At 39.9% G+C, this 24543-nt stretch overlaps 1 protein-coding gene across 1 annotated transcript in view; it reads right to left on the reverse strand.

Annotated features, from left to right (window-relative positions):
• Positions 1 to 267: 267 nt before the first annotated feature.
• The window catches only part of LOC149076631 (U4/U6.U5 small nuclear ribonucleoprotein 27 kDa protein-like), a 148916-nt gene continuing 124640 nt past the window's right edge, over positions 268 to 24543 (reverse strand). Inside the window, exons 8-9 of the mRNA XM_089244244.1 lie at positions 24422 to 24483; positions 268 to 439 (exon numbers count right to left, since the gene is read on the reverse strand). Of these exons, the coding sequence (XP_089100370.1) occupies positions 385 to 439; positions 24422 to 24483 (117 nt within the window). The 3' untranslated portion in view covers positions 268 to 384. The remainder of the gene's footprint in view (positions 440 to 24421; positions 24484 to 24543) is intronic.

Consider the following 24543-nt stretch of genomic DNA (forward strand, 5'->3'; position numbering starts at 1 on the left):
AACTCTACAACCCATCGAAACATGAATGAAATATCTGAGTACTACATGTTATTTCAAAACTTTTTCTAATTGGAAGTACAACTCTAGGATCAATGGTTTGCCAGTAAAATGTCATACCCCCCCCCACCATTCGCTATGCACCCTGTATATTGCAAATTTATCAAATTTACCAGTGACTTATGCACAATCAAATAAATTATTTCACATTATATCCACGAAGCCACCAAACACAGGAATTATGCAGATTTATATGACAATAATAATTCATTACCATGAAATATTATTTAATATTATTACATTGAGAAAACTAATTGCTAAAACAGTAGTAAATATTTTTTTACATAGACAGAAAAAATAACTGGCTATAAACTCCTTGTTGAAGCTTCAGGCAACAAAATCCAAAGGTCTGTTGAAACCACCTTTCCTGTTCATGTATTGTCTATAAGATTGAATAAGAAATCAAGATATGTAATAGCTGATTTAGCACAATACTAAACTCATCATATTAAAATCAAATACATTTTATCCACCCAATTTTATTTATAAAAATAAAATTTTCTTTTCTAAGACTTGGACACGCAATTACATAATTTCTACGGATGTCCCAGAACTATACTGCCAAAATGAGTGTGGAGATAGTTTTCTTCAAGACAAAAATTTTGCAATGGAAATTGAGGGTTTCAACCCACTTATTCGAGGGATACATACATTACAGCACTTCAGAAGCCACCAAAATATGACAATCTTGTTCTCATCATGAAGAGCTAAAGGAGGAATTTCATAAGCAGTGAGAGAGAGAAAAAAAATCTTTCATATCATAAGCCAATTTTTCCATCAGAAAAAAAAAGAATACTGCCCCTAAAGCTCCATTTACTTGGAAAATAAAAAAGATGATATATTTTACACAACCAATATGGGGAAATCACAAAGGATTATGGGAAAGGTGACATTAAACTTCATAAATCCATCCTAAAATGATGATTCAATATTTTACCCACCCCCTTTATTTCTCCATGAGAGAACTAAATTACCAAAAATGGGTTCATATTCACCTAATGAACTACCAGGGATTTTATTGTAAATCAGTAGATTAAATCAATTTTTTCAGATATGAGAATTTTTCATTTGAAAAAATTATTTATGCAGCATTAAAGTGATGTAGTCTTTTTTATTAAATTATTTAAAATATTGTATGTGTTATCAAACAGGGTGATAAAGTAGTCTTTATTGATACTACTGACACATCCAGCTCATCACATACTGGAAATTACTTAGCAAAATTATATTTCAGTGAATTCAACAGAAGAAAACTTCAAATGTAAAATATCAAGTTTTGTTACAGACAATACTGCAAATATGGTTTCTGCCAGAGAGACTCTGGATGAAGAGCTTGGCTTTTCAGGACTTGCATATGGGTACAGTGCCCACATTTTAAACCTGCTAGCCAGGATTTGGATAAAACTGATGCAACAAAGCATGTTACAAGTATATTAAAATATTTTCACAATCATCTCCTGAAAGCAAGGCCCAACTAGGGGGTCTCGTGCGCTGGACCAGAGGGGGCACAAATTTTATTCTTAAACCTCTCCTTCAACATTACAAGGGGGTGCCAAAATGTGCACTTGTCCCAGGTGACAAGGCATCTAGTTGCAGCCCTGCCTGAAAGCATGGTATCATGCAGAAAGTGGAAGTGCATTGGTACTTCCTGTAGATATACAATGTGATACTTATTGCGATTCTCTTGAATCTTATGTTAAAAATTAGTCAATTCTTACCAAAGTTTGTGAAGACTTCAGATAGATAGCGAGATCTCTAGTAAAATCTTAAATATTGGTTTAAAAAGAAATGTTGAGGACATGATTGCGATTCTGAAACCAATAGCCAAAACTATTGCTTTTGTACAAAGGAACAACTACTGCTTAGCTGAATGTGTATTAATATGAATAAAGATGGAATTCAAGATAAAAGAAGCATCAACATCAAACAATAAAAAAAAGTCTTGCCATCAGTATATAAAAATACACATGAACAATCATTAATAAATGCATACATTGCTGCATTTATTCTAAGCACCATCAGTATTAATTTCTAATGTGGGAATTGATGTCACAAAAGAAAAAAATATGGCTCTGGTTTCCTAACAATTATATTAAAATTTTTGGGGAAGTCTGAACCATTTCATACCGAAGGTTTTTAACCCTAAGGTTGTTGAGACAATTGTTGACAATAGCTTTTACTGTTCCAGGTAAAGATATGATTGTTATCTATTATTGCATATCATCTCTCAAAGTGATATGCAATTTGTGAACATGTTACATACAGCCAAAGCATCGACTGCCTGTGTTGAAAGGATTTTTGATGTATTTCTCTTTCAACAATTTGGAATGGAGTACACAAAACAAAAACTGTTTCTAATGAAGCAAATGAATAATTATTGAAGGTAAAATTATTTAATACTGCTGCAAGATACAGGGTGGGCAAAAAGCCCATAGAAACTTTACAAATTTATAAAAACTGGAAAATAACCGAAGTAAAAAAACAGTTTGCAGAGTTAGGTCACTGGAATTTTCCACTACCATTCAACTCCAATTTTGCTCATGTAGAGATGCTGCTGTACTCTAATTTACCTGGGTCTGGGACCCAGGATACTCGAAAAATCTGGGTCCCTCTTGAAAAAAATTATCTTTAAAAAGGGGGATGGTTCCTCCCCCAATAATTCACTGGTATTTCAATGAATTTTTTCCAGCTTGCCCAAGGTTTTTGATCATCAGCTTATATACTACGTTGAGACAAAGTGGTGAGCCATGTTCTGGGTAGGAGGAGGTATCTCTGAATCAAATGAATAAATTCATTTCTAAAAGCATGTTCTATCCAAAGGTTAATTTACTTTCACTGTCTATCAGTAGGAAAAGCATCCGAGAATTGAACATGTGGAATTTAGAACATGTAATAAATCTAAAACAAATATACAGTCGATCCAGCTTATAACATTCCCATTTAGAATGTTTTTCCACTTAGTACAACTTATTTTTGTCTTCCCAACTCTAAATAAGTGTCATTAACATTTCCTGTTTAAATTAAAAATATTTTCGTAGAAAATTAAAATATTGGAGAAAATATGATCTTGTACTATGTTAATTTAAAATTCTTTTTGACCCACAATTTCTGTGGAAGAAATCTTTGTGCCCCTCCAAAAGCCGATTCTGCCTACACCGCAGCAATTTTCGCTATGCGAAATGGTGACTACCGCATAGCAACTAGATGACACAACTGGATATTCAAGGTAGAGTTTATACACTTTTTTTTAACTATCTCAGAAAATGTTTTACACTAAGAACTGCAACGTTTTCATCGCATTAAGGGTTTTTGTATGCGTCGCTGCAAGTGACCAGGCAAAGACAAATTGACAATGAACAAATAATTTATTAGGTTTTCTAACAAAGAATACTGAACTTGAAAAGTTAGTCACCTTCACGAGTCGGGGAATTCGAAGGGGTCGAGATAAGTCCACAAAAATTTAGTCCTCTTGACAGGTAGTAACGAGTCTGTAGGATCCGGTTGATAACGAAGAAACCATACAATCCGATTAGCAGCGACGAGGAATCAACGGTGATGAGCCCGGCAACGACAAGGTCATAGGGTCCGATAGGCGGCAGTGAACGATCGGTACAAAGATTGTAGAATCTGGTTGGCAGAGAAGAACGGTCGGCGACGAGTCCGTAGGTTCCAGTCTGTGGCGATGAACAACCGACAGCGAGTCCGTAGGCTCCCAATATTGGATTTAGTCCATCTGATGATGATAAAGCAAGAGCGTTCAGGAATGGTAAGTTAGTCCAACGTAGCAGATCGAGAGGAATCTGACAACTCAGCATAGGCAACTTCTGGTAGAGGTGACCCTCAGTGAAGGGGGAAGTTCAATCCATTATTTTTCAGAGACCTCAGCAACGATTTGGCAGATCGCTTCCAAAGATGGAGAACTCCTAGCACATCAGCAGTGCTCACGTGCTAACAAATCACAAAAAGCAGCAAGTAAGAAGGAGCTACGCCTTCTTATACAAGTTAAAGTGCTCCAAGCGCCACCTAGGCTTATTTGCATACCAGGAAGAAATTCTCTCTACACAAGTGCAGTGACGTAGCCGAAAAACGTACATCTACGTGAGAAAGATGACGTCACTCCCAGGGAGACGTACAATCTAGGATCATTGTGCTATCTCGGATCGCGGAGATCGTCACATTTCCTCCTCCTAAACATGTGTAACTTATACATAAGTCACGAACATCACTGCCAGGAACAGTTATTTGACCATTGAAATTAAAGTTTTCCTTGGCAAGAGCTACACCTTGGAACCTTAAATATCGTTCCACTTCTTTGCCATTACGAAATTTTTGACCACCTGGAGAATAGTAGTAAACATCAGTCCTGTTCCCATCCTTTCGATGAATCATTTCTCTTTTCCAACCCATTTTTAAGGGTCTTTCTAACAGACCTCCAGTGAAAGAGTAAATCTGAGCCTGAGGCGATTTCAGTACACCTTGATCGGGAGGGTCCGATTCCGTTAACTCAACTTCAGTACCTTCCGTTACAACTTCAGGCTGCCGATTAATTTCCCCAGAGACTGGTTCCCAAACAGAAACATTTTCGATAATCTTTCACGCAAAGTTTTTAAATCACAGGCATTTATTCTTTCAATAATGACAGCTTTCTCCAGATCCTCAACTTCATACACAACAGGAGTTACTTTACGACGTACTATAAAGGGCCCTCTCCATTTTGGCATCAATTTCGCAGTAAGGCCTTCAGCGGCCGAAGATTGATAATGTGTTCAAGCAAGAACCCTATCACCTTTGTGGAAACTATGCAAATGCCTACTTTTATCATAGTAAAGTTTTTGACGGCGTTGTGCCTTTTTCACACTTTCCTTTACTTTATCAACCGCACAGTCAGTTCAGCTTTTTCCAAATCGGTGTTTTCATTGCCCAATCGAAGGGTATCGCCAACTCCCTTCCCATGAACAATTTTGCTGGTGTCTCACCGGTTGTCTCTGAAACAGCTGTACGAAGCGCCAACGCAAAAAAGGATAAATTCTTACCGCAATGCTTATGTTTGTCTTCAACATAGCACAATATCATTTGTTTGATATTTTTATTCATCCACTCCATTAAATTTCCTTGAGGATGGTATGGAGTAGTATAACATTGATTAATCGACACAGCTTTACACATTTCTCGCAATAATGAAAAGACAAAACAACTGCCATTATCAGAGACTAACGCCTTCGGAAACCCATAACGGGTACAATATTCGTACACCAGTTTCTTAGCAATCACTGAAGCAGTAGCCTTTCGCAAAGGATACATTTCTACCCACTTTGAGTAATAATCTACAACCACAAGAAGGTGGACATTACCACTACTGGAGACAGGAAAGGGTCCCATCATATCTACACCGACCAACTCGCCGGGAAAGTGCACGACAGTAGACTGCATTTCTCCCCAGCCTCTACAGTTGGAATACTTGAATTTTTGGCAGTCGGGGCAGCTCAACACGTATTGTTTGACGTCTTGACGCATTTTCGGCCAAAACACACGTGCTCGGCACCTAGCAAAGGTTTTTCCCCACCTCCATATGCCCGGCAAAAGCAGAGTCATGCATTTCCTTCAAAATTTTTTCACGTAATTCCGGTGGTACAATTAATTTTTTTTTCTCCCCTGACCAGTAAATACAACTTCCCATTCTCACAGGCATATCTTTTTTCTATACAGGGGTTCAAAGAAGTCAGTCCCCGTTTCTTCTCTTCAAAATAATTCAACACATCTGAATAAGAATTTTTTTTGTTTCACCACTATTTCCTCAGGAGTCAGCAGGGTTAATAAATACAACTTTCCCGAGATAATCTCATCGGCATCGAACGATTCCTGGGAATTCAGGAGCTCTCGTGACAAAACGTCAGGAACTTTCATTTGCGATCCTTTCCCATACTCAAATATTAACGGGTACTCTCGCAAAAGTAACTGCCACCTACTAAGACACCCTTTCAGCTGTTGTCCATGTTTGGTCCAGACTGAAGCTGAATGTTCGGTGACTATCGTAACCGCTTCACCTGTAAAACATTCCTTAAACTTTTGGCATGACCAAGCCACGGCTAAGCCTTCCAACTCAGAAATCCCATAATTTTTCTCAGCAGGTGACAAGGTTCTACTAGCATACGCAAGAGGTTTTGCTCCCATAGGCTCAACCTGATACAAAACTGCACCTAGCCCATCTCCACTCGCATCAGTATAAATTTTCAACGGTTATTCTGCCTGACGAGTCGTTAAAACAGGAGCATGAGTTAAACATTTTTTCAGTTCCAACATAAAATTTTCAGGGAGAAAAACAGGAAAAAGCTTTGTTTTTCTTAAGTAATTCGTACAATGGGGCAGCAATTTGAGAAAAATGCAGAACGAACTGCCTATACTATCCACACATCCCTAGGTAGCGTTGTAACTGTTTAATTGTCCTAGGAGGAGGCATTTTCTGCACAGCTTGTACTTTCGAAGGCTGTGCCTCCCAACCTTGTTCAGTCAATCTCATCCCGAGATAATCCAACGTTTTTTTCTGCAATGAGCATTTCTCCACTTTCAATGTCAAACCAGCTGCTAACAAACAGGAAAACACTTCTTTTAAATTCTGTAGATGTGCTTCAAAGGTAGTGGAATAAATCACCACATCATCTAAATAGAATTCACAACAATGTCCAACAAGGTGGCCCAAAACATGCGACATCATTCTTTGAAACGTCGCTGGTGCATTATTTAGTCCAAAGGGCATAACACAAAATCTGTACATTCCGCTTTTTGTAACAAAAGCAGTTTTATTTCTGTCCTCATACGCCACTCCGACCTGCCAGTACCCAGAACAAAGATCTAAGGTAGTCACGTACTGGGACGAACCTATTCGCTGAATTATCTCCTCTATCCGGGTAAGGGATATCGATCCGATTCAGTCACCTTATTCACCCGGGAAAAGTCAAAGTCAACCACGAATCTCCACTCGCCTCCCTTTTTTAGGCACCAAAAAAGCTGGGGAACTCCATCCAGTAGACACAGGCTCAATAATGTTATTTCTTAACATCTCCTGAACCTCTTTCTCCAAAATGTCTTGTTTATATTTCGGCAACTTGAAAGGGGGCCTAAACACTGGAGATCCATGTGTCATTATACGATGTTCAACATTCATTTTTCCTGGTAAATCACGCAACAAATCGGAATAGGTTTCCAGCAAGTCCTGAACCAGTTTTTGAGGATCCCCCAAATCAGACGGCTGAACAAATGCTTTCATTTTATCCCATTGTACATTTCCTTTATACTGAAGCAAGCCACCACGTAACTCACAATACCGAAAATCAACTAATTCAATTAAGTTCAAAATATCTTTGCCAATTAACAAGTTTTCTGTAGCTCTTAGCAAAACAGCAATTTTAGTTCTCAAAACGATTCCTTTAATCTCAATTTATTATATTATATTTATTTATTTAAATACAAACTACAGGCAAAAGCCCAGTTACAGTTTGCATATATGAATACAAGAAAAACATGTATATACAAAATTCAAAGTTTAAAAATATATATCATCAGTATTACTGCATCTCAGAAATCGGTACAATGGAAATTTTTCAAAACATCAGAACGATATGGAGGAACATAAAAAAGATTACGACATCTAAGATTGATTCGTGGGCAATAAAAAGTAATAAGATTTAGAATATCAGGTGCATCAATATCAGAGTGAATAATTTTTACAAAAAACCTAGTAAGGGCCCTAAGACGGCGAGTTTCAAGGGAATCATAACAGAATGATGAGCGAAGTATTTCGTTTGGTAAGTAGTGATTATATGACTGATGTTTCTTAAAACATACATAGCATAAAAACCTGTTTTGAACACGTTAAATTTTAACTATATTAAATAAGCAATGTGGATTCCAAATTATGCTACAGTATTCCAAAACAGATCAAACATAGGAATTGAAAAGTAACAAGATAGTTTCAACATTGTGAAAAAGCTTACTATTACAAATTATAAAACCAAGACTTCTGGATGCTTTAGACACTATATAATTAATAGTTGGTTAAACGAAAAAGAACTGCGAAATATCACACCTAAATCCTTCACAATCAACCCTTAGAAGTAATTGACCATCAATACTGTAATCGTATATAAGTAGAGAATGCCTCCTACTATAGGTAATACATTTGCACTTATCAATGTTTAAATACAACTTATTACTTATACACAATAAATTCAGTTTGTCAATAGATTCTTGTAATTTAGCAGCATCATCAGCATTATTAATAACATGAAAAATTTTTACATCATCAGCAAACATTAAGCATTTAGTATCGATACAATCAGGTAAATCATTTATAAATAAAATAAAAAGTAAGGGACCCAAAATCGACCCCTGGGGAACACCAGAAAAACATGCATAACAAGAGGATTTACAATCATTGAAAATTACTCTCTGAGATCTCCCAGTAAGGTATGACTCAATCCACTTGAGCAGATGTCCAGAAAAGCCCCAACCCCTGACCTTCTGAAGAAGAATAATATGATTGATTGAATAGAAAGCGTTTGAGAAATCAGTATAAACAACATCAATTTGCTGCTTATTATCTATAGTTTCAGCTACATATTGAGAAAATTCAACTAAATTAGTTAATGAAGATCTCTTAGCAATAAAACAATGTTGACAACTAGAAAATCAGGAACGAATGTGGCCATGAATTCTTTCATGGAGGATAAGTTCAAATACTTCACAAATAGAATTCATTTTAACTATAGGTCGGTAATTTGAAACATCAGATTTATCACCACTTTTGAAGACAGGCAACACTGAGCATGTCTTCCAAATTGAAGGAAAGACACCAGAACTAATAGAGATATTAAAAATGATAGACAGAGGACCAGTTAAATATGAGCCACAACCCTTAACTATTAATGGGGGAATACCATCATCGCCTTGGCCTTTATGACTTTTGAGTTTTTTTATAGCAGATAAAACATCCTGTTCAGTAATGGAACCAAAAAAACTATTCGCAAAATCATAACTTGGTAGTTCAGACGCAGACAAATTGTTGCAGCTACGAAAAACTGAACTAAAAAAATCTTTAAAAAATTCAGCGATAACAGGAAAATCTGAAGATGATCTGCCACAATAAGACTGGGAAAGCAATTACGGGATCTTAAATTTCGGCAGAAAGACCAAAATTTACGAGGGTTGTGATTAATATCATTTTCAAGTGAAGAAATATAATCATTATACTGAAGACGTATTTTATGCTTAATTTCAGCCCTGACACTGTGCACATCATTAACAGATTCAGAGTGACCATTCCGATATGAATTAAGAAGCCTATTCTTTCTTTTGATCAAACCAGCAATATCAGAGGAGAACCATGGTGGGAATTTACTTTTTTTTAGTCCTGAACTTAGGAATACACTTATTAAATATGTCATAAATCACACCGTAAAATACATCCAAAGCTTCATCAACATTGGAATTTCGACAGGAAGTAAGCCCCTTGGTCAACATTTTTGTCCAAGCACTGAAATAAATTCATAGCCCTGCCACGGGTTCCAATGTCACACCTCTGGACACCAACACCGCTGCAGCCCTGGAATCGACAATCAAAATATCCGCAGCCGTATCGATAATCCCCTTGCACGCATAACCATTGAGGACCACTACAGGACGAGGAAAATCATTTACGGGCATTTGTCAACTTCGGGGTGCGTTTCCTCGCTCACCGCACCCGACACAGGGTTTTCCGATCTAAGACCCCGAATTTGAGTACGTGGACAATTTCTACTAAAATGCCCAATTTCATTGCAGGAAAAACGACCTTGTTTCACTATCTCTTGAGGTTCACGGACAACCCTATTTGTACCAACTGAATTCAGATCTCTCAACAGTAGAAAAAGTTCTTGAATTTTTTTGGGACCTTTCACATTTAATAAATTACGGTACTCTTCTGGCAATTGCAACGTAACTAATTTTACAACCTCCAAGTCCGAAACTTTAGGATCAAACTGAAAATACAGTTCAACTGTTCGCAACACGAACTCTTCGATATCTCCCGAAACATATCTATGTGAAAAAAGGGCTTGTGCTAACTGTACTCTTGATCTTAACTCCGAAAATGTTTCTATTAAAAGATCACGGAAACTCTTCCAGTAATATAGCTCACTCCGAGAGTTCAACTCTCATTTCCCAATTCGATTCCACCATTCCAAGGCACGCCCTTCTAATGCAGTTACAGCAAAGTCCATCTTATTTTCAAGAATATTAGCCACTCGAAAAAAGCTTTCACAACTATTCAAGAAATTTATTACCGATCCCTCACCTGAAATATGTAACTAAGGGTTCCCAGCTAACCAATCACGAACCTGAATAGGGTGTGTTCTAAACGGCTCAACACTTTGTTCTCCTACAGCAGAACCACTCAAGTCATGATCATTAGCAAAACTGAACAAACCATCAAAATAATCTAACAGGGAATCTTGATTATTCATAATTGACTTATTCAAATGTCAAAAAATTGTGTCTCTAATCAAAGCAATGCATCCCACCGGTGCCTCCAATTTAAATGCAACGTTTTCATTGCATTAAGGGTTTTTGTATGCGTCGCTGCAAGTGACCAAGCAAAGGCATTGACAATGAACAAATAATTTATTAGGTTTTTTAACAAAGAATACTGAACTTGAAAAGTTAATCACCTTCACGAGTCAGGGAATTCGAAGGGGGTAGAGATAAGTCCACAAACATTCAGTCCTCTTGACAGGTAGTAAAGACTTCTTGGAGTAGCCCATACGGTAAGACGTGTCCAGTTTGGCTATCTATACAATAGCTCCTCCATTTTCCCTGCCGCGCGTATGTGCTTAGACTACGGTCAAGTTTTTCCCTGCGTGGAGAGTGCGAGAGCTGCTGTCAAAATCAACTGTTAGCAAAAACCCAAGTTCTGCTTTTGTCTTTGTTTTTGCGGTGTGTAATTCACGGCGCATATTCTGGATATTTTTGACCATGATATTTTGACGTACAGGTCTGATTTCAAGGAGCAGAAAGCAACATTTTTGTGAGTGTGTATTCGGGTGTGGACTGTTTCAACATTGGTTACAGGCAATATTTTTTGTGACAGTGATATGTGATCCTCGCCTCTTTCGTATCATATTGGATAATTGTAAATGGAAATCCACTGATGAATAACGGGGTAAGTCATCCGCTTTATATTTTTCACAGAGCAACCCCTTAGGGAAATAGATATACTCCCCCGCCCTAAATTTCTGTTCTTCTCAATCACTAGTAGTGTTGTAGCATATCCAAAGACTCAGAAAACGGCGCTAATCCATCTTAAAGATTTTTTGTCTCTGTGGATCGAGCTGTTCAGATTCCATAACATTTTTAAATATTCTTCTTGCACCATTTTCTTTCCACCAGCTAAAGAGAGAAGAATACACTATGAGCATATACCAGGTGTACAAGTATGAAATGCGGATTTCAGAAAACAGATGGTGCACCAATGCAGTTTGTGCTATAAAGATTTGACACTGCGCCATTTTGTTGTGTCATCAACAAGTGTCAGATGCACACGAGTGATAAATTGGAAAAGTGTGTGCATAGTGTTGTATTATTGTGTTCAATATGTCGAAAGTTATACTGAACAAAGAGCATTCGCGGCCAGCATTAATTTTTTTGTTTTCATTTGAAGAAAACTGCTGCTGAATCATACCGATTACTTCGAGAAGCTTATGGTGAACATGCTCCATCGTAAGATACATGCGAATGATGGTTTCGGTGTTTCAAAAGTGGCGACTTTGATGTTGCAGACAAGGAACATGGAAAACCGCCAAAAAAAAAAGAGAAGTGGAATTGGAAGCATTGTTGGACGAAGATGATACTACACAGACACAAAAACAACTCGCAGAGCAATTGGGCATTAGTCAACAAGCTGTTTTCAATCACAATGTCCCATGACAACGTGAAATGCTCCTTGACAATGTTCAATGGTCAATGTACAATGCTCCATCACATGCAGCAAAAGCGGCACATCGGAAGCACTCAGCTGGAAGTTCTACCCTATGCGGCTTACTCACCAGACTTGGCTCCTTCCGATTACCACTTGTTTGCATTGATGGGTCACGCACTTTCTGAGCAACGCTATGGTTCGTACGAAGATGTGAAAAAATAGCTCAATGAATGGTTCGCAACAAAAGGGGAAGATTTTTACCGCCGTGGTATTCACAAATTTTAAGAAAGATGGGGGAAATGTATAACAAGCAATGGAGCATACTTTGAATAAAGCACTTTTTATCATTCTTCCGAATTTAATGTGTTTTTTAAAAAAAAAAAATCCGCATTTCATACTTGTACACCTGGTACAAAGAAGGACAATGAAGGAAGACAAGCTACTTCACCAAACACCAACTCTGGCCATATCGCTATATTGCAATTTACTGCCATTAGTGAGATGGGTTGGAAGTGAAGGCGCTGTCTATCAGTGGTCGCCTCACATTCGTTAGGGAAAATATCTTATCGATATCCTCCCTTGGGTTCGAACCCGGGACCCTAACAACAACCTTCATGATGGTAGACGAGCATCTTACCACCATGCCACTCGGGAAGACAAGCTGGCGACAACGACCCCCCCCCCCTTCTCACTCAATCTGTGAGGAAGGGAAAGGAAATCGTCCACACAAACTCGTCCCAGGCTATTCAAGGGGTCTCTCTTCTTTTCCCTCGCGTAAATACGATTCCCGCATCGCTTTCTTTGGACTGCAAAATTTTTCCTTGTGAATTGCTGCTACTATTTTTTTTGCATCTCTTAAAAAGAAAGAGGGGTAATATGGAAACAATGAAGAGATCCCTGCTAATATGGACACGGATACCTCTGAGGAAAGAATTATGCTGGAAATATCGGACCATCCTAATTCAACCCCCCAAAATGGCAGCATCGAGGGGGGGCCAGCCTGCTGCAGGAGAGCTTTAATGCCGATCTCCACTCTTAGGAATGGATAACCAGCAACACAGAAGTAGAGACACAAAACAGTGCCGATTGTACTTTTCTCGCAACCCCAAAAAACAAGGGACAAATATCTACTCCCTGGCCTAAACATGCCAAGCGAATGTTTTGTTTTTTTTTAGCCTTATGGCCAAACAAACTTGCGTCCCCCTCCCCCTGATGAATAGGACACTGAACAGTCAGCATGTGGAGGCCCACTCAGGCCGGTGCTCACATCCTCTAAACGCAAGTGTAAGGTGACAAAATTCTTAAAAAAGAGCATCTTGAGGTAAAAGCGGCACAGGAACTGTGGACTCTGCTAACCTCCCAAATGAAAGGGGGTAAGAAAGAACGCCCTTTGGTGCCAAAAGGGAGGCAACACGAGGCATTCAACCCCCTAAGAGAAATTATAGATCAAGCCAGGATTAGCCACGCCCCCAACGCTACAATCGATACATACAGGACGGCAGACGGCAAAATATTTCCCACGGATGACCCGAATGGAAGCAAATTACTACAGTTGTAATTGGCGAATGAAATTGACCCACTGGCATCCGATATGCCCCAAGATGAGTCGGAACATCACAACTTTCAGCGGACACAGCCACCAGCAAGTAGAGGGGGGCAATACAGATTCAACGATTTGGAAGGGTCGAAACCGGGAGAAGAGGAACCCGCGGGAAATAAAATATATCAGTAGGGACACAAACAGAGGAGAAAGCCAGCCTGACAGTGTGCAACGAGAGCACTAAGATTCAGTGGTGGGATCAGGAGCATCAAGCGTGCAGGCAGAGGTAGCGAAGCAGGAAGTACCCACCTCAATCGGTGAGGATCTCAAGGCTGGAGAAGTGGGCCAGAACGTACCCCAGAGTATCACCCAAAAGAGCTGCCAGGAGAGACTTTTGGCGATGGCAGGATACCCCTGGAAAAGGTACGAGCACAACCTCCCCATATTGAAACGCATCCAGGCGCCCCGCAGGATCAATACATAGGAGCAAATAAGAGCATGGTAACTTCACGGCCCACAGCAACGCACCAAAAGATGCCACAACTAATGGCCACTAACTCACATGGACAGGAGAAGAGCTAGGACAACCGCGGCCAACACAAACCTGTCCACAACTTGCAAGAAAATGAACAAGGCAAGTCAAATGATAAGATCCGGATCAACAGTGGCTTCTATGGAGCGAGACTACAAATAGCAATCCACAATCATCTCGCCCCATCAACAAGTAGCAATGCCACATACAATCTCAACAAAGGAACGGTAAGCAGACCCCAAGCTAAAGATGCCAAAGGAAGAGAAGGAGCAGGGATCAGAAAAAAAGTGGCGGGGGAATAGAAAACAATATGAAAAAAAGAACCGCGACTGACAACGCCAAACCGAAGAGAGTTGAGACAAGGATAAACAGAAGCAACGGAGAGGAAAGCAGCCTTTTCAATCCCAACAAGAACTTAAGAGAGGCGTGGAGGAATACTGGCTCGCGCCAGCTGTACTCACAGGCTTTGCTGTGCAATACGGTGCACACAGTTTTGATCTACCCTCGCCTGGAAGGGGAAGATACGAATATCCCATACTTATTAGAAGATCACTTCAGCTCCTGTGATAATGAGATTAAAATCAAAGCCATCAGAAAAATATCCAGAGGCTTTGCTGTTGACTGTTTCAGTGAGGGGGGTAGTGAGACAATTCAACAAGCGATACTTAACGTTGAGCACCTGAGAGAAACCCTAGATACAAAGCTTCCAGGCAAAACAAGACACCATATTATGGCATAGCTGCCAACTTTTGAAAATGAAAATTCGGGAGATTTTCGCGCAAACCCGTATTTTATGCTAAAACCATTCCCTAATAAATACAATAGGGATTTTTCCAAATAAAATAGGGATTTTCCAAACATAAAAGTTAAAGCGTAGGGAATAAAATCCCTACTGAAGTCAAATTAAAATAGGGATTTTACACACATGGAAGTTAAACCCTTGGGAATAAAATTCCTAGGCAAAAAACAAGTGAAATTGGAGGCCAAAACTTCAATGATGTAAAAATAAATATTGTGTTCAATCAGAAACGCTGTGAACAAACATTCTGAGCGAATGACCCCAAAATCATCGGAAGATGAAGGAAAACACCGTCAATTTTTGAAGAACACTGACTTTTTGTGACACTTGCTTGATGTTTTTTTTCATTTCACGAGTGATGATGGCAGTCTTTCCATGACCGATGTTTATCTCCGTAACACAACTTGTACAAAAAGGAAAAGTCGGCCCTCTTCTGGAACGTTTGATGAAAGGAAAATTCATCGGAATAAGTATCTTTAAAATTGATTAAGTATGTTTTTGCTTATCAGTATTCGTGTTTTGTTATATCGCACGTTATAACAAAAGAAATTTTGACCACATGCACGTGACTATAATCTTCAATTATTATCCAGGACTATTGGCTGCTAAGCCATTTCCCTGCACGATAAGACAAACAACTTTCTTGTTACCATCAAAGGGTTTGTAAAACTTCCTTAAAAAGGGAATTTCCCCATTTACGACGTGTGACGTCATTTCGAAAGGGGAAAAAAAAGAGACTTCATGCCCCACAAGAAATTCCTTAGGGATTGTTTTTATAAGCGGGGATTTTTTTTAATGAAGTAGGGAATTTCAAGGGACAATTAGGGATTTTTGTGATTTTCGTAAAAATTCGGGAGATTTAAGAACTTTTCGGGAGGTCGAGCGATGAAGCTAAAATTCGGGAGATTCCCGAAAAATTCGGGGGACTTGGCAGCTATGTTATGGTGAGGGAGGTTAGACATACATCGACCTCAGAGAAAGTGGCAAAGTTACTAGCTAAAGCATTCTCAACCTCCGAAGACGCAGTTATCTTCAAGACCTCCCTACGCTCTAAGAACCCAGACACCGGACACCTGGTATTTCAGGTACCAATTAAGTAAAAAAAAGTGTTGAAGCCTTGCGTAGGGGACATCTACTCTTGGACTTCCTGGACTACAGGATATCAGAATTCAAAGTCACCAATCGCTGTTTTAAGTGCCAAGCATTCGGGCACAAAACAGCAGACTGCAGATCAGGCCACCCATTCTGCGCTAAATGCGCAGACAGACACAATACCCGGGACTGCCAGATGAACAAACTGCACTGCATAAACTGTCTGTGGTCAAACCAGGCAAAGGGCACCCAATTCAGGTCAGATCATATGGCTTCAAGTCTGAACTGCCCCTGCTTCAAAGCTTATAACGGGGCGCAGAGCAGTATGGCACAGGTCGAGAGACACCTAAACCAATAATCAAACGTCATAAAAGACAGGGAAGAGAAGAAAATCGGCGACTAACTTGGTATGTCCAAACTATCAACCAATAAACTGCTTCCTTCTCACGTGGGAGTAAATCCATCACTCGACAGCAAAGTCAGAATTTTACAGATTAACATGGACCATGCTTGGAAGGCCACAAACCAACTGACTCAATCAGTGGCAGAACTCCGGGTGGACATAATCCTCATTCAAGACCCATGGATCGCAAACGGGAAATTAAAGGGGATCCCGATGGCCAAAAGTGGTCCCCTGCAACCCTAAAGGCTGCCATATTTATTCCTAATCCAAATATTAGAGGAGCAATGCTGGCGGTGCACAAACACACGGTTGCAATAAAAACTGGCCTGATGAGGAAAGAGTCTATCCTCATCAGCAGCTACTGCTCTCCAATTCAAGACATCATCAGGCCAGCATTGGAGGAAATTTCAACAATATATAGAAAAGCAGGCTCTACACCTACGCATACTGCAATGGACCTGAACGGTAATAATAGTTATTGGAACTATAAACGGGAGGACGATAGGGGACAGGCCATCTTGGATATGGTCATAGAGCGAGATCTGTATATCCTCAATGAGGATAACATCAGACCAACATATCAGCTTGGGGATTCAAAAGGATGGCCAGACCTCTCATTAACGAATACAAGACAGTAAAGCCCAACTAATTGGCAGGTAGGGGAAGAGATCACTGAGAGCAGCCACAAGTATCTCCACTGGTGGCTCAATGACATTCCTCTGGTGGAACACGAAGTAAAGTTTAGTTCCTCCCAGAGAAGACTGAAAATATTTGCTAACAAGTTCGGGAAGCAAGCCACAGACTGGCTGGGCAAAATATCAAATTGCAACAACATCGAGCAACTGGAGCATACCATCACCTCTCTCATGCAGACATTGAAGTTAATTGGCGAAAAAACACTCCAATCCCAACACAGACTGACTAATAGAGAGGTGAAGTGGTGGTCACCTAAACTGGCAGAAGAGAGGAGAAAACTAAGGGCCCTACACAAAAGATGGGAGAAATCAGCTGATATGAACAAGGCAGTAGCCCTAACCAAATATAAGAAGCAGAAGGCCATTTACACCAAACAAATGACAGCAGCAAAAACTGACGCATGGCACGCATTTTGTCATAGCGCAGTCAACCCATCTGGCGCTGTCTACAAGGCTACGGTGAGGAAGTCCATGTTCCCCCCGCAAGTGCTACTCCTAGGTGATGGGAACAAAATGATCCTCGAAGCAGTAGAGGCACAACTACATACACTATACCCAATAGATGAGAGTGCAGATCTGGCTGAATATATATCTAACAAAGATGGAAATGTTTCTCACTTCACAACCAATGACAATCCGGAACCTAGCACTACTAAAAACGAAATCAGGAGAGCACTAGCAAGAACAGGCAAGAAAAAGGCACCAGGGCCTGACAAAATAAAGATCCCCATGCTGACCATTATACACGAAAAATTTTCGGATATCTTCGATGCCCTATACAACAAATGCCTCAGACTGAATTCAGTGCCAGCGGCTTTTAAAACGGGACAAGTGTTAATGTTCCTTAAGAATGGCAGATCCCCCGACAACTTGGACTCGTTCCGGCCCATCACATTGCTGCCACACATGGGCACGATTCTGGAGCGAATTCTGGTGCAACGTCTCACGTATCACCTCGACAAAGTGAACTTTTTTCACTGGCACCAATATTGCTTTCGCATGGACCCCTCCACAGAAGAGGCACTCTGTGACCTGCTGGACGCCATCGATGAGGCAAAAAGAAGCAACCGCTATGTGGCACTTGTGTCCCTGGACATAAAAGGAGCATTTAATTCACTGAGATTCCTCATTCTCCGAAAGCTCCTAAAATCAATTCTGGCGCCACGTGAAATAACAGCAACTCTGGAGAATCTCCTGTCGGACAGAGTTGTAGGCATGGAGACACAAGGACAGTTCGTCTCTCATCACCAGAACAGAGGCTGCCCGCAGGGGTCATGCTTGGGCCCCATGATATGGAGCCTGGTGGCAGATCAACTGCTAAAACGCAACTGGCCGGAAGGAGTGAGAATACAAGAGTATGCAGATGACGTCCTCCTCCTTTTATCAGCCCTGAAAATTAATGGCGTGACGGCTCAAGGGGCGACTGCGATGAAGATAGTCAGTGATTGGTTAACAGAGCACGACTTGGAAATTGCTGCAGACAAGTGCCGGTACATTAGGTTTAGTGAGAAATCCCGTCCCACTATCAAACTGAATGGGGATTCAATTAGACATACAGCTACCCTCAAGTGTCTAAGCCTAACCATAGATGGCAAACTAAATTTTTTAGCACACATGAAGGAGCAAAAGGCAAAGGCAATGAGGACCCTACAGCGAATGCGGAATGCAGCAAGACCACAGTGGGGCTTCAAAACAAAATACCGAAGGATTCTCTATACCCAAGTTGCGGTTAAGATAATTACTTATGGAGCAGCCGCATGGAGGTCTTCTATGACGGTTATAACGCAGCACATGCTGAATTCTGCACAAAGAGGATTTCTCCTGTACATGACTAGATGTTACCCCACGACGTCTACCATGGCAATGCAGGTGCTAGCAGGTACTCCTCCGTTGGCCTTGATCATGCAATTCCTTGCAAAATCAGCCAGACTCACCAGGCTGGGAAGAAACATCACGTCCGCAGGAATACATCTTGACTCAACCAATTATGAAAGAAACGTGATAGGATGGACCCAACACCCTGCCAGTGAGCCCATCTATGCCCAGATAACAACTGATGAGCAACTCGTGGACCCCAAATGCAAAGCAATCTACACAGACGGCTCCCAAACAGCGGATGGCACAGCAACAGCCCTTATATGCCTGACAGATGGAATCACTACCAATCAATGGGCCGCGAAGCTGCAGGGCGTTTGCAGTGTCTTCCAAGCGGAGCTGTGGGCCCTCAAAATGGCTACAGAGCAAGCCATAAAAACAGAGGACAGAATAAGGATTTACACGGATAGCAGAGCTAGCCTGGAAGCAATAAGAGACCCGCTCACACGACACCACAATGCCAGACAGATCCGCAACTGCCTGACCACCAACAGAAATGTCAGCCTGCACTGGGTGCGAGGTCATTCTGGTACCCATGGCAATGAGTTGGTGGATAAGCTCGCCAAGAAAACCACCAAATCTGCTCAGAGCACTATATTAATTAAGCTTTACCCTTCCCATGCCAAAAGACTTCTCAAAAGCCACCTATTAAAAATGTGGCAGGAGGACTGGGACAAACCTGAACACCCAGGCAGACTGATTCACGATATCCTGCCTCAAGTTGGATGGAGGGCTGTGGGGTGGTCACGAGAGAAAGTCATTTTCTTTACTGGTCATGGACCATTCCCCAGCTACCTCGAGAGATTCAAAATATCTAACAACAACAAATGTTTGTGCGGAGAAGTCGGCACACCACTACCCTATGCCACCAGCTGCCCTTACACAAAAGATTTCCACCTAATCAAACCAAGGCAAGAGCTGGTGAAGGAGTAGTTTAGGAGGATGAGCCGGCTCGAAAAAGAATCGCGAACACTTGAGAATCTCGTGCGCTACCTCGAAAAAGAGGGCATAGAGAAACTACACAGGAGAAAGATAGAAATAGGCAACCACACAACTAGACCAGAGCAGCCTATGAGAAGATCCAGCAGACTGGCAGCACAGGCAGCAACACTGGCACAGTTAACAATAAGTGCGCGACGTCACGGCCCAAGAGACCTCCCGGGACAAACTGTGATCAGGGCTATGAATATATGTGCATAAAAAAAAAATGTCGGTTTACATAGCGGCATGATATCTTTATTATGTACATACTTTCTGTCTTGCATTGTAAATATTTTTCATAAACAATAAAAAGGCCTGCATCAGCCCCCCCCCCCCCCCGAAAGGGATTCGGCAGTAAATTGTCCCTAGACGATTTGCTGGGGCTATTGTTGGCGAATTGAATTGACAGGTAGTAACGAGTCCATAGGGTCCGGTTGATAATGAAGAAACCATAGAATCCGATTAGCAGAGACGAGCAATCAACAGCGATGAGCCCAGCGCCGACGAGGTCATAGGGTCCGATAGGCATCGGTGATGAGGTCGTAGAGTCTGATAGGCGTGAACGATCGGTACAAAGATTGTAGAATCTGGTTGGCAGAGAAGAACGGTCGGCGACGAGTCCGTAGGTTCCAGTCTGTGGCGATGAACAACCGACAGCGAGTCCGTAGGCTCCCAATATTGGATTTAGTCCATCTGATGATGATAAAGCAAGAGCGTTCAGGAATGGTAAGTTAGTCCAATGTAGCAGATCGAGAGGAATCTGACAACTCGGCATAGGCAACTTCTGGTGGAGGTGACACTCAGTGAAGGGGGAAGTTCAATCCATTATTTTTCAGAAACCTCAGCAACGATTTGGCAGATCGCTTCCAAAGATGGAGAACTCCTAGCACACCAGCAGTGCTCACGCGCTAACAAATCACAAAAAGCAGCAAGTAAGAAGGAGCTACACCTTCTTATACAAGTTAAAGTGCTCCAAGAGCCACCTAGGCTTATTTGCATACCAGGAAGAAATTCTCTCTACACAAGTACAGTGACGTAGCCAAAAAACGTACGTCTACGTGAGGAAGATGACGTCACTCCCCGAGAGACGTACAATCTAGGATCATTGTGCTATCTCGGATCGGAGATCGTCACAGAACACGCATTCTAAATCCTTTACTTTTCAAAAAATGGGCATTCGCAAACAAAAACAGCACAAAAACGATCACACAATACACTTCATTCATGAATTTTCAGCATATCTAAGAATAGTTGCACATCTCCAAAGAAATTAAATAATCTGTAGATAAAAGGTAGATCAGAAACATAGGTATCCAGCAGGCGAATGAGAGACTGCTCATTTGATTCTATGGAATTAATACATTGTAAGATACATTTTCAGCGAAAAGATATTGGACAGTAAAAAACTGTATGAACAAGATCGTTAGCCTCATGTCTGTTACAAACATTGCACTCAGAGTTATTTATGAAAAACAAGGCTCTGCCAGTAGGATGTCTGTATGTCATGGTTAATCTCTTTCATAAAAGAAACCTTATTACGTTAATTGGGAGATTGATGAAAAGGTATTCTGCTGGTAAATGGAGAAACGGAAATGTTTAAAATGAGGAAAATGAGCAGAGTTGTGAATTTTGTTAACATCAGTTTGAAATCCAATATTAACAACTGCTTTAAGTAAACTAGGAAGAGATGTAGAAATGGTCCTGTGATCATTACTATTGACAAGAAATGGGAAACCGCATTCAGAAAACATAACATTTAGGTGTGCACCCACTTCCAGAAATGATCAGAAGCTGTATAACGCATGTTATTTAGTTTAGCCAAGTAGATTCTCGGAAGTCTGGTTTTGGGCATTTTTAACAATGTCATCCAGAATTTGATTATAAGACGAATTACTATTACTCTCAAAAGAGGAAGTCCCAAACCTGCTTTAATGACGTAACCAGGCACATTTCTAGGCAGGTTATAAATTCTTTTGAAGAAAATTTATTGAATTTTTTTCAAAATGCAGCTTAAATCAAAAATACTTCACATGGAGGTTGCGTAAGAAGATACAGATGTAACCAGTGATTGAAAAAGCTTACAATGTATACTTAAATTATTACATTTCATCTTTGCGAGAATTGGTATTAAATTATTGATTCCTAGCTGAGCCCTTCCTGAGAAGTGTTTGTTAGCTTTTGTGAAGAGGCCAGAGGAGGAGAAAGATACAAGATAGGTATATTCTGGTACTACACCGATCATTGTGGTCTCCCATGGCCAATTGTCATGAGAAGATAATTCATCTGCTTTTCGGAAAACCATGATTTTTGTTTTATTAAAGTTCACTGTTAGCTTTAAACGCTTAAATCTATCAAAAATTAAATTTTTTTTCTTTGAAGATAGCATCTTGTATCCGCGAGCAACACCATGTCATTGGCATAAAGTAAAATATGTATTTCTGTTCGATCATCAATGTTTATGCCAGGAATTTCTGCGTTTTGTAAAATATCTATAACTTCATTGATATAAATTGAAAATAGATTTTGACTACTGATGTTCTTCAAGGAGAAATACAGTAGACTCTCTGTAACTCGACACCCCAAAAGTATCAACAAACATTTAGACTTAAGCAGATGTCGAGTTAGCAGGGTTTCACTATAAATTTTTGTCCAATCTTTTTTGTTTACGTAATTACATACATTCTTAATGATTGTATTAAATAAAATGCTGATTCTCATTCATTTTAATTCTGGGTTGTTTCAAAATAGAATCAAAACGTATAAAAAAATTTACCTCATGAAAAATAATCATGTGTATTTGCTTGTTTTCTTTTCCGAAGAGAAAACAAAAATTTTTCTACACTACTCAGTTTATACCGCGATTGCTCGGCTTTTTCCTGACTGTGTAGGAAGTGACATATCACATCTAGAGTTTTTAGTGCATCATGAAGAGATGGTGCAGATAATTTTTCATCTGAACTTTCTGTGATTCTATTTCTTCGAAACATGAAGCACTTGCTTTGGGTGATTGATTCTAGAATATCGTCGTCTGAAGTTACAAGATCAGAAACAATACTCACAAATTCCTCATCGATACAAGTTAAAGTACTCATCTAATTTTGAAGTGATTTCTCTGAGATTTTCATCTAACTTATCCGAGAATATCTGGTGACATTCTTCCCTCCAAGTCAAACAAAAAAATTTTCGTCACAAATTTAAAGAGAAACTATTCGATTGACTCAGCCACCTCGTTAGGTATTTTGCCTGTTGTGGCGTTGTATTTGTATTTATAAAAAAAGTTGTGAGGGTCAGAAAATAATCAGAATCAGGAGAATCCAAAATTTCCAGCCGAGTAATATTAGTAAGTACCGGGTGTTTCACGAAGGACCCTTAACTTTGAAAATAAATAACTCGGAAACGGCGATAGATTAGAAGCATGAAATCAGTGGTTTGTTTATTGAAAAAACCGTAAGAATCCGATACAGAAACCTCAAAATTTTAGTTACAAATTTACTTTGGTTTTACCATGGTTTCTAGCAATGCGTTTCCAACAAGCATATGCCTTTACAAAGGTTTGCCACTTCTTTAATGCTGCCAGTATTATGTATAATAATTTATTCCTTTTTAATGGTTTGTCACTTTTCAATCGTCCCAGTAATTGAAGAAAACCTGGGCAGCGCCGGGAATTACAGCTAGTATACAATATAATTGCACGCCCCTCCCAGAATATGCCAACCCTTATATTTTGTATGTCAATCTTAAGTGATGAGTGTGATAGGTCTGTGAACTCTATCCTGAAGGATTTCTTCATATCGGTAAATCTGAACACAGAGTCAAACCATGTCTCTTAACACCCAACATTACAATGCATAATCAGAGATCTACTGTATTTATGTTGCAGAAATTTATGTTACACATAAAAATGGCTTATTAAGCATCCACAATAAGGTGTTCAGGAGTGGTTCTTGGGACACGTGACCTGTGAGGCTGCACAAAGCGCTGCTCTAGGAGAGGTGCTAGATCTGAGATGAAAGGCAGAAAAACAATTTTGACCAAAAAAAATTAGAAAAAATGATTTCTGTCCATTCTCCGAGAAGCACCAAATCCGATGCAAATGGGTGAAAAATAATTTTTCATCAACCAAAAAAAGGGAGGGAAAATAATTTGTCCACTCTAAGAAGGCTGCCATACCTGAAATAAAAGAATAAGAATTTTTTCCCCAGTTAGAAATTGTTAAGATTTATTTCTTGAGCCAGCAGTTTTCAATTAACGGCTTACTAAATTACTTGATGTTACAATTATAAAGATATATGTAAATCAAATAAATTTGGTGTGAGCATGTTTCCTTATGAATCATATACTCATACCATGACTTGACATGTGTATTCACAGGCTTTAAAAATTTAACTTCTCTTAGAATGGCCAAAACATGTAAGTGAACAATCAAGTGGTGAACAGAAAAATAAGAAGTTCTAAAATAAAATTCTGATGTTGCACAAGTTGGAAATGAGAATTATTTACCTGTACTTCCTTTTGTGTATGATGTGCACACCATATACATTGTTTCCTGGAACATGCTTGCCCTGTAACATGGAAAAGAAATTGTCAAATAAAAGAATACCTTATTTGAAAATCAAAACTGA

This window comes from Pholcus phalangioides, unplaced genomic scaffold, assembly GCF_987345545.1.
Source record: "Pholcus phalangioides strain wild (caught in Gottingen) unplaced genomic scaffold, Ppha-v1.0 ptg000015l_1, whole genome shotgun sequence".
Taxonomy (NCBI): domain Eukaryota; kingdom Metazoa; phylum Arthropoda; class Arachnida; order Araneae; family Pholcidae; genus Pholcus; species Pholcus phalangioides.